Source organism: Cyprinodon tularosa, unplaced genomic scaffold, assembly GCF_016077235.1.
Source record: "Cyprinodon tularosa strain WSP-4 unplaced genomic scaffold, ASM1607723v1 ctg312, whole genome shotgun sequence".
Classification (NCBI taxonomy): Eukaryota; Metazoa; Chordata; class Actinopteri; order Cyprinodontiformes; family Cyprinodontidae; genus Cyprinodon; species Cyprinodon tularosa.
The window spans coordinates 521,755-532,884 of NW_024039022.1; the positions used below are offsets into that span (position 1 = coordinate 521,755).

At 37.2% G+C, this 11,130-nt stretch overlaps 2 protein-coding genes across 2 annotated transcripts; both read right to left on the minus strand.

Moving 5' to 3' along the window:
- Positions 1-302: 302 nt before the first annotated feature.
- On the minus strand, positions 303-4,095 carry LOC119788223 (tetraspanin-1-like). The gene is made up of 8 exons (XM_038292422.1): positions 3,976-4,095; positions 2,866-2,934; positions 2,472-2,687; positions 2,274-2,348; positions 1,360-1,467; positions 1,126-1,257; positions 933-1,025; positions 303-863 (listed from the first exon to the last, which is right to left on the minus strand). Exons 2-8 carry the CDS (start codon positions 2,917-2,919, stop codon positions 804-806), a joined length of 738 nt encoding a protein of 245 aa, XP_038148350.1. The 5' UTR covers positions 2,920-2,934; positions 3,976-4,095; the 3' UTR covers positions 303-803.
- Positions 4,096-7,675: 3,580 nt separating this feature from the next.
- LOC119788222 (tetraspanin-1-like) lies at positions 7,676-10,449 on the minus strand. Its single transcript, XM_038292421.1, has 8 exons — positions 10,297-10,449; positions 9,162-9,230; positions 8,767-8,982; positions 8,569-8,643; positions 8,329-8,436; positions 8,095-8,226; positions 7,901-7,993; positions 7,676-7,760 (listed from the first exon to the last, which is right to left on the minus strand). Exons 2-8 carry the CDS (start codon positions 9,213-9,215, stop codon positions 7,701-7,703), a joined length of 738 nt encoding a protein of 245 aa, XP_038148349.1. The 5' UTR covers positions 9,216-9,230; positions 10,297-10,449; the 3' UTR covers positions 7,676-7,700.
- Positions 10,450-11,130: the final 681 nt, after the last annotated feature.

Sequence of the window (11,130 nt, forward strand, 5' to 3'; positions counted from 1 at the left end):
TATATATATATATATATATATATATATATATGAGTAGTGAGTACATGCAATTTTTATCTTGTGGCATTATTTTTTCTTTAACTTCCACAGTTTTTCATTTTTATAATCACGACTCAGCAACAATGGTCTGAGTGCTTCTCAAAAATCTTAAACTGAAAATAACAATCCTGCTAATAATGTAGGAAATTCAATTTTGGGTAAAAGTATAACAAGGCTTTATCCTTTTCACTTTGTAAATAATAACTTAATTGCTGGTGTTGTGAAAAGTCAGGTATGTTCAGCTAAGAAAACAAAGCTTGACATCCAGCCATGTTCTGTCTTTAATTTTTAATGCACCACTGCTGTACAAACACATTACAAAGCAAAAAAACAAAAATATGTTTCTAGGAACAGGCAAATACCAACTAAACATAAAATATATATAATATACAAAATAAACATATTTTATTACCGCCCTAAATAGAAGTAATACATAAAAAGAAAAACAAACTCAACAGATGCCACCTCAATGTGCTTCATTACATCCCACTGTTTAATACATCAGCAAAAATGGCATCAGCTGAGGTAAACACATTCTAAAGCTATAAATAAATCACTATTCAATTGTAAACAAACAGGTTTAAATTTATAATGCAGTATTAACCATTATAAATTTTAGGACTCTGCGAATCAACACATGAAGAGCATTATCTGTTCATGTGTGAATTTGCCAGCTTAAATTAAACACATTATAAACTTTTAACAGAGAAGCTGTTTTATATTATAACCAATGACAATGATCTTAACATCGTTCTAAACGTGAATCATCGTGACTTTCTGCCAGCATTGCAGTAGAGAACCATAGAAACCACCATGGCTGCAATCTGTGGGAGAAGAAAACTCATTAATAGTTGATCAGATTTGGTAGAAACAAAAATGATGTAACAATGTACCTCAATAGCAGCTATTCCGATAGCTACTCCGGCAATGATGATAGAGTTATCCTCCAAAAACTTCACCAGTTTAGTAAAGCAACCGTCAACTTTCTGCAATGGAAATGGATGGATTTTAGTTGAGGAAAGGACAGGTAGCCACTGCCCTTTGAATCCCTGAATTAAGCTAAACAAAACATGGTTGGTCTCATACCGCCATGTGCGCTCCAGACTCATTACAAGGTATGCCTGGTGTTCTGCAGCATGGGCCGGGGTATCCCCCTGTCACCATGTTAAAAGGCGAGCCATCAAAGTCAGTGTAGTTCTTGTATCCGCAGCACTTGAACTGAAAACAAGTAAAGTATTAATTAAGGAGGTACTTTACAAAGAAATGCCTCCATGAAACAGAGGTTGCAATAAGCTGATTAATAAGGAATAAATCCAGCACCTCCTCCATGGCTGTATTCCACAGCGTGGTCATTTCATTCTCAACCCCGTACTTTCTTTGAATGGCGTCTTTCACATCACCCTCCAATTCCTCAAACATTTCATCCACCTGGGAATGAGAAATAAACAGTAACACATCATTTCTTTTTGCGTTTCGAAAACACATTCTGCAACTTTCTTAATCAGATCTGTAAAGCTTAAAGAAATAGTACACCCAAAACATGATTAGCCTTCATTTTCTACTCTCCCCCATGCTGAACAACACTCTGGAGTACTTTTTTGATATCTCAAATGCATCTGGAGATCTGGGAGGTTTCTTGCTGTCTGCTGACATTCAAATAATGGAGGTCTATGGCGCCCGAGACAGAAAGGTCCATAAAAGTCCACAAAAACGTGTCAATATTCCTCCATACTGCTCGTCCAATGTATTCCAAGTGTCCTGAGTGGGTAGCGTCCAGAATTTACTCGAAACGAAGTCATTTAGAATGTTTTTAGAGAATGAACAGTAGTGTATAGGATTTCCTGAAAGCGCGCACATGCGCGTTCACGAAGCTACGGAAGCCGGCAGACCAAACCAGCGCATTCAGCTCGGCAAATAACTCATGCTCTTCCTCAACACTGAAGTCCTCAGACATTTTTCTTTCGTTGTTTCTTTCTTTGCACAGGTAAACAGCACATTTCTTTTGTGGACTTTTATGGACCTTTCTGACTCGGGCACAATAGACCTCCATTATTTGAATGTCAGCAGACAGCAAGAAGCCTCCCAGATCTCCAGATGCATTTGAGATATCAAAAAAGTACTCCAGAGTGTTGTTCAGCATGGGGGTGAGTAGAAAATGAAGGCTAATCATGTTTTGGGTGTACTATTCCTTTAAGACCCAAAAAGGCCCTGGTTTATTTTTCAGAAGCTCTTACAACATCAGTGAAGGCAAACAGCAAAATGGCTCCGGCGACCTCGACGAGGAAGATGATCAGCACGATGCTGAAGAACTGAAAGGGCAGGAAACAACAAACTTTTTGTTAGCACCCAGTAAATAAAACAAAATGGTTGCAATTTGACATATTATATATATTTAAAATCTATCTTCTTTATCTATAAAATGATTAACCCACCGTCAGCAGCATGCATCTGTTCTCCATCACAGCTCCACAGCATCCCAAAAAGCCTACAATCAAAAGCAGAGCTCCCACGCCGATCAACACGTAGCCTATGACGACCACTTGGAATATCTCAGTTGGGGCGTTTTCCACAGAATCAAATAAACCAAGAAGTGAATCGCTGTCCACCACCACCCATATACCAACTGCCAGACCGGCTATGCCACACAGCTGCCAAAACAGTAAAGCATTAGACAAAGTGCAACAGCATGACATTTCGACAGGTTAACGATGACCCTACTGCTGCACATGGAAATATATGCCAAATAGTGTTATATAAAAAAAACTCTTGCAGGGATTTTCAACAATTTTATGATCAAACAAAATGGTAAGATATAATATTTCTTACAAAGATGGCACCATTGAAGATGAACATCATGACTTTGAGGAAACCTGTGCACATCTTGGCTGATTTATGCTGATGAACAGAGAAGAAAAAGATCAGTTTAGAAAGATTTTGTGTCTTAACTACTTTATTTTTGACTTCCTGTTTCACATTCTCTTAAAAGAAAGATTTGCATGGACTAAAAGTACAGGTGGACACAGAATGGGGCAAACCGGATCAGGTTTGGTGAAATATTAACCCTGGCAAACTGCAGGGGAAAAAACAGTGGGCAGCTGTAATCTTCTTTAAATAATGCATGTTTTTCATGCATAGGGCAGAGTTTCTCTTTAAGTATCACCGAGGCTGAATAATCAACAGGCATATTACTACTGAAGTAGTAATAATTCCCTGCATTTAATTTCAATATTAATAAATGTTATATGTTATATAACATATTTGATATAAACATATCAAAATAACACCTGATTTTCTCTCAGCAAAAGAAGTGTTATTTATTACTGTCCTAGCTGATGGCTGACCTCACAGCCAAGGGTTTATGGTTTCAAACAACACCTTGTTCTTAAAGTCCAGCGTTGTAATCTTCCCCCCAAAAAAGTGCCATTAAAATCATCCTTAACCCAAATGTTGCACCATTAATACTTCTCCTTATTTACCGTTGGGCTGGGTTTTATAGTTATTGAGGCTTTGTTACTGTCCTTATCACGACTAGTGGTAATAAAATGCTCACATGACTGCAGCAAAAGCCTTGCTTGCCTCACTGCTCTAAAAACAGACAGAAGGGTCATTTATCCTGCCCATTCTTACTGTGTATGCGTTATTTCTTTTAGCAAAAATATAGAAATTAAAAAAAAAATTATTTATCGTAACAAGTAAACAAAATAAATTATTATTTTTTTTTTTTTTTGACCAAACTCGACAGTCTTTTGTAAACAGATTTTGAAGGAAATTTTGGTTACAGCTAAATCAGATCAGGGATTTCTAAATTGTTTTCCTCTTTTTTTTTTTTAAATGTACTTAAAATTTCTTTCATTTTTTCAGGTTCTGAGAAAACATACCCAGGTTCTGCTCAAGTAAGTATTTTGGTTAAAGGTACAATAAAGCATAGGGTCATACCTTTACAGCAGAGATGACTGAGTGTCCGTTGAGGTCTGAAACTTCAGAAGTGTGTGTTCAGTGATGTTCGAGAGCGCTTTTATATCGTCCGTAGCTTTAACCTAGACACATGCAATCTAAAGCTTGTGCCCAATATGTCATCAGGAATCTGATAGCAGGACTAGGAGAGCTTCCTGGTGAACAAAGTCCATCCAGTTCAATTTTATGGGAAAAACCTTTCTAAACAATTCATTCAAATTAAACTAACTTAACTCATGTTGAACATCAGTGGATTTGTGTAGCGACAGTGGAGAGGAAAACTTCTTTTAACAGCAAGAAACCTCCAGCAGGGCCAGGTTCAGTGTCCATCTGCAGAGGCCTGCCGAGGTTCGAGGAGACATAATATATATATTTATATATATTTATATATATGGTGAAAAAAGCAGAGAATATAAGAGGTTAGAGGCTGAACTAATGTAGATTGAGAGAATACAGATCGAATGAATTAGATTGATGAAAAATCCCTATATCTTCCAGCAGTCTAAGCCTATAGCTGCATTCTGTAACTATAGAAATAGCACTGGATAACCTGATCCACTCTTACAACTACAAGCTTTATAAATTAAAAAAAATAACAATAAGTTTTAACCCTTGCCTTAGGAATGTTTTAAAGAGCTTAGCAAGTCTTCCAGAGCTATGAGAAAGTAAAGTTTGTAAAATGAAACTTGTCTGCCTAACAGTTTTCTTCGTAAAAGTATAAGCGTAAGCATAATAATTGCTCTAAAAAAGAACATCTAATTTTATACCCAAAATCAAGATTACATTTAATACTACTAATTAGTGTTTGTAACCGTCTGCACAGAACTGTAAATACTGGAGAAGAATATAGAGCTAAAATCCTGTCACTGCTCTAAAAACAGTCATGGTGCTGCAATATTAGACGACTTATTTTTGCAAAAGTACAAAAATTTTAGCCCGACACTGCCTGGCCAAAAAAAAGTCACCACCAAAAAAAAAAAGGTCCTTCACTCTAATACTTTGTTGGACCGCCTTTAGCTTTGATTACGGCACGCATTCGCTGTGGCATTGTTTCAATAAGCTTCTGCATTGATGATGGTAGAGTCTGACTGCTGCGCAAAGCCCTCTCTAGCACATCCCAAAGATTCTCAATGGGTTGAGGTCTGGACTCTGTAGTGGCCAATCCATGTGTGAAAATGATGTGTCATGCTCCATAAACCAGTCTTTCAGTATATTCAGGTAGTCAGTTGATCTCCTTCTTTGAGGACATACTGTTGCTGAACCTAGACCTGACCAACTGCCGCAACCCCAGATCATAACACCGCCCCCACAGGCTTGTACAGTAGGCACTAGGCATGGTGGGTGCATCACTTCACCTTCCTCTCTCCTTACCCTGATTGGCCCATCACTCTGGAACAGGGTCAATCTGGACTCATCAGACCACATGACCTTCCATTGCTCCATTGCTCCACAATCCAATCTTTATGCTCCCTAGCAAATTGAAGCCTTTTTTTCCGGTTAGCCTCACTGATTAGTGGTACAGCTACACAGCTGTTCGGTCCCAATCCCTTGAGTTCCCTTCACATGGTGCGTGTGGAAATGCTCTTACTTTCAGTATTAAACATAGCCATGAGTTCTACAGTTGTTTTCCCTTTAATTTGATCTCACCACACGTTTAAGTGATCGGCGATCACAATCATTCAGGATTTTTTTCTTCCTTGAAGATCATGGGTCCCCACTATCCTTCCTGTTTTTAATGATGCGTTGGACATTTCTTAACCTAGTGTTAGTAGTTTCTGTAATCTCTTTAGATGTTTTCTTTGCTTGATGCATGCCATTGATTTGACCCTTCTCAAACAGACTAACATCTTTTCCACGACCACGGGATGTGTCTTTCAACATGGTTGTTTAGGAAATGAGAAGCAAGTCATTGCACCAGTTGGGGTTAAATAACTTGTTGCCAGCTAAATGATAATTGCCCATGCAGTAATTATCCAATAGGAGGCTCGGACCTATTTGCTTATTTGAATCCAGGTGGCGACTTTTTTTTTTGGCCAGGGGTATATATATATATATATATATATATATATATATATATATATATATATATATATATATATATATATATATATATATATATATATATATATATTCAGGACAGCTACAAATACCTTGGGGTGCCACAGGCTAATGGAAACCACGAGGAGATGGCAAGAAAGACTGCCACAGCTAAATACCTACAAAGAGTAAGGCAGGTCCTGAAAAGTCAGCTGAATGGGAAAAACAAGATCCAAGCTATCAACACATATGCCCCGCTGGTATAATAATCTGGCCAAAGGAGGAGATAGAGGCTACTGACATCAAGACGAGAAAGCTCCTCACAATGCATGGAGGGTTCCACCCCAAATCCAGCACTCTGAGACTGTACACCAAGCGTAGCGAGGGAGGCCGAGGGCTAGTGAGTGTCAAGACCACTGTCCAGGATGAAACAACTAAGATCCAGGAGTACATCAGAAAGATGGCCCCCAAAGACAAATGGCTTGGTGAGTACCTCAGGCAGGAGAAAACTAAAAGTGAGGACAAGAAAGAGGAAGGAGAACCATCATGGAGGGACAAGCCGCTGCACGGCGTAACCACAGACAAATAGAAGAAGTGGCTGATATTTCTTAACCTAGTGTTAGTAGTTTCTGTAATCTCTTTAGATGTTTTCTTTGCTTGATGCATGCCATTGATTTGACCCTTCTCAAACAGACTAACATCTTTTCCACGACCACGGGATGTGTCTTTCAACATGGTTGTTTAGGAAATGAGAAGCAAGTCATTGCACCAGTTGGGGTTAAATAACTTGTTGCCAGCTGAAAGATAATTGCCCATGCAGTAATTATACAATAGGAGGCTCGGACCTATTTGCTTATTTGAATCCAGGTGGCGACTTTTTTTTTTGGCCAGGGGTATATATATATATATATATATATATGAGTAGTGAGTACATGCAATTTTTATCTTGTGGCATTATTTTTTCTTTAACTTCCACAGTTTTTCATTTTTATAATCACGACTCAGCAACAATGGTCTGAGTGCTTCTCAAAAATCTTAAACTGAAAATAACAATCCTGCTAATAATGTAAGAAATTCAATTTTGGGTAAAAGTATAACAAGGCTTTATCCTTTTCACTTTGTAAATAATAACTTAATTGCTGGTGTTGTGCAAAGTCAGGTATGTTCAGCTAAGAAAACAAAGCTTGACATCCAGTCATGTTCTGTCTTTAATTTTTTATGCACCACTGCTGTACAAACACATTACAAAGCAAAAAAACTAAAATATGTTTCTAGGAACAGGCAAATACCAACTAAACATAAAATATATATAATATACAAAATAAACATATTTTATTACCGCCCTAAATAGAAGTAATACATAAAAAGAAAAACAAACTCAACAGATGCCACCTCAATGTGCTTCATTACATCCCACTGTTTAATACATCAGCAAAAATGGCATCAGCTGAGGTAAACACATTCTAAAGCTATAAATAAATCACTATTCAATTGTAAACAAACAGGTTTAAATTTATAATGCAGTATTAACCATTATAAATTTTAGGACTCTGCGAATCAACACATGAAGAGCATTATCTGTTCATGTGTGAATTTGCCAGCTTAAATTAAACACATTATAAACTTTTAACAGAGAAGCTGTTTTATATTATAACCGTTCTAAACGTGAATCATCGTGACTTTCTGCCAGCATTGCAGTAGAGAACCATAGAAACCACCATGGCTGCAATCTGTGGGAGAAGAAAACTCATTAACAGTTGATCAGATTTGGTAGAAACAAAAGCGGTTTTTAGCTTTCTTCTAAGTATATAAAGAAAAAAATGTTAAAACATAAAAAAAAAAAAATAAATAAAATGGTGTAATAATCTACCTCAATAGCAGCTATTCCGAGAGCTACGCCGGCAATGATGAAAGAGTTATCCTCCAAAAACTTCACCAGTTTAGTAAAGCAACCATCAACATTCTGCAATGGAAATTGATGGATTTTAGTTGAGGAAAGGACAGGTAACCACTGCCCCTTTGAATCCTTGAATTAAGCTAAACAAAACATGGTTGGTCTCATACCGCCATGTGCGCTCCAGACTCATTACAAGGTATGCCTGGTGTTCTGCAGCATGGGCCGGGGTATCCCTTTGTCAACACGTTAAAAGGCGAGCCATCAAAGTCAGTGTAGTTCTTGTATCCGCAGCACTTGAACTGAAAACAAGTAAAGTATTAATTAAAGAGGTACTTTACAAAGAAATGCCTCCATGAAACAGAGGTTGCAATAAGCTGATTAATAAGGAATAAATCCAGCACCTCCTCCATGGTTGTATTCCACAGCGTGGTCATGTCATTGTCCTCCCCGTACTTTCTTTGAATGGCGTCTTTCACATCACCCTCCAATTCCTCAAACATTTCATCCACCTGGGAATGAGAAATAAACAGTAACACATCATTTCTTTTTGTGTTTCGAAAACACATTCTGCAACTTTCTTAATCAGATCTGTAAAGCTTAAGACCCAAAAAGGCCCTGGTTTATTTTTCAGAAGCTCTTACAACATCAGTGAAGGCAAACAGCACAATGGCTCCGGCGACCTCGACGAGGAAGATGATCAGCACGATGCTGAAGAACTAAAGGCACAGGAAACAACAAACTTTTTCTTAGCACCCAGTAAATAAAACAAAATGGTTGCAATTTGACATATTATATATATTTAAAATCTATCTTCTTTATCTATAAAATGATTAACCCACCGTCAGCAGCATGCATCTGCTCTCCTTGACAGCTCCACAGCATCCCAAAAAGCCTACAATCAAAAGCAGAGCTCCCACGCCGATCAACACGTAGCCTATGACGACCACTTGGAATATCTCAGTTGGGGCGTTTTCCACAGAATCAAATAAACCAAGAAGTGAATCGCTGTCCACCACCACCCATATACCAACTGCCAGACCGGCTATGCCACACAGCTGCCAAAAACAGCACAGCATTAGACAAAGTGCAACAGCGTGACAATTCAACAGGTTAACGATGACCCTACTGCTGCACATGGAAATATATGCCAAATAGTGTTATATAAAAAAAACTCTTGCAGGGATTTTCAACAATTATATGATCAAACAAAATGATAAGATATAATAATACTTACAAAGATGGCACCATTGAAGATGAACATCATAACTTTGAGGAAACCTGTGCACATCTTGGCTGATTTATGCTGATGAACAGAGAAGAAAAAGATCAGTTTAGAAAGATTTTGCGTCTTAACTACTTTATTTTGGACTTCCTGTTTCACATTCTCTTAAAAGAAAGATTTGCATGGACTAAAAGTACAGGTGGACACAGAATGGGGCAAACCGGATCAGGTTTGGTGAAATATTAACCCTGGCAAACTGCAGGGAAAAAAACAGTGGGCAGCTGTAATCTTCTTTAAATAATGCATGTTTTTCATGCATAGAGCAGAGTTTCTTTTTAAGTATCACCAAGGCTGAATAATCAACAGGCATATTATTACTGAAGTAGTAATAATTCCCTGCATTTAATTTCAGTATTAATAAATGTTATATGTTATATAACATATTTGATATAAACATATCAAAATAACACCTGATTTTCTCTCAGCAAAAGAAGTGTTATTTATTACTGTCGTAGCTGATGGCTGACCTCACAGCCAAGGGTTTATGGTTTCAAACAACACCTTGTTCTAAAAGTCCAGCGTTGTAATCTTCCCCAAACAAAAGCGCCATTAAAATCATCCTTGACCCAAATGTTGCACCATTAATACTTCTCCTTATTTACCGTTGGGCTGGGTTTTATAGTTATTGTGGCTTTTTTACTGTCCTTATCGCGACTAGTGGCAATAAAATGCTCACATGACTGCAGCAAAAGCCTTGCTTGCCTCACTGCCCTAAAAACAGACAGAAGGATTATTTATCCTGCTCATTCTTACTGTGTACGTGTTATTTCTTTTAGCAAAAATATAGAAATAAAAAAAAAACATTTGTTCTGTTTGATAAAACAGTTCCAATTTGTTAAAACTAACAAGTAAACAAAAAAAATAAGTTTTTTTTGTTTTTTGACCAAACCCGACAGTCTTTTGTAATCAGATTTTGAAGGAAATTTTGCTTACAGCTAAATCAGATCAGGGATTCCTAAATTGTTTTCCTCTTTTTTTTTATATGTACTTAAAATTTCTTTCATTTTTACAGGTTCTGAGAAAACATACCCAGGTTCTGCTCAAGTAAGTATTTTGGTAAAAGGTACAATAAAGCATAGGGTCATACCTTTACTGCAGAGATGACTGAGTGTCCGTTGAGGTGTGAAACTTCAGAAGTGTGTGTTCAGCAATGTTCGAGAGCGCTTTTATATCGTCCGTAGCTTTAACCTAGACACACGCAATCTAAAGCTTGTGCCCAATATGTCATCAGGAATCTGATAGCAGGACTAGGAGAGCTTCCTGGTGAACAAAGTCCATCCAGTTCAATTCTATGGGAAAAACCTTTCTAAACAATTCATTCAAATTAAACTAACTTAACTCATCATGTGGAGCATCTTTAACAATTACAATAATCTAATTGGGATTTTAAACTTTAATTCTCTGATGAATGAAAAAAAAGAAACAAATTAAGAAAATATCACATGACTTGACAACTTGTTGTATCAGAGGTTAATTACTGATTTAAATACGTCACGGAAACCTTCACGGAAAGATTAATTTATTGCTTTATTTCAAGGATTTCAAAGATAAATGCTTTGTCTCATAGACGTAGGATCAAGCTTACACTCATTTAATCCATCTCATATCTAGAGCACGTTAAAGAAATGACCTAATTCTGCAATATAAACAGGAATGTTGTCAAGACAGCCAAAGATGTCATTTCAATTACTGATTTTTTTTCCCATAATAGACCAAGAAAAACTAACTTTGTATTCAGACCTCTTTGCCCATACATGTCTAACTCCCCATCTTCAGAAGTCACTTAAAGTCGAGTCTACCTGTCTATAATATTATCGCAACAACAAAACAATGTTCCTTCTTTTGATTACTTAAAAATATTCCAAGCTTTCACCACTTGGCAGAGTTTTAGTTTAATCCTTTGTCCAAAAGCAGAGGATAT

Excerpts from the sequence above, each read along its gene's own strand:
- LOC119788223 (XM_038292422.1), bottom strand. The coding sequence starts at position 2,919 with ATGTGCACAGGTTTCCTCAAAGTCATGATGTTCATCTTCAATGGTGCC. Across the intron at positions 2,688-2,865 it reads TCTTCAATGGTGCCATCTTT|CTGTGTGGCATAGCCGGTCT; the intron begins GTAAGAAATATT and ends CTGTTTTGGCAG. Across the intron at positions 1,258-1,359 it reads GGAATACAGCCATGGAGGAG|TTCAAGTGCTGCGGATACAA; the intron begins GTGCTGGATTTA and ends ACTTGTTTTCAG.
- LOC119788222 (XM_038292421.1), bottom strand. The coding sequence starts at position 9,215 with ATGTGCACAGGTTTCCTCAAAGTTATGATGTTCATCTTCAATGGTGCC. Across the intron at positions 8,983-9,161 it reads TCTTCAATGGTGCCATCTTT|CTGTGTGGCATAGCCGGTCT; the intron begins GTAAGTATTATT and ends TGTTTTTGGCAG. Across the intron at positions 8,644-8,766 it reads GCAGATGCATGCTGCTGACG|TTCTTCAGCATCGTGCTGAT; the intron begins GTGGGTTAATCA and ends CTGTGCCTTTAG.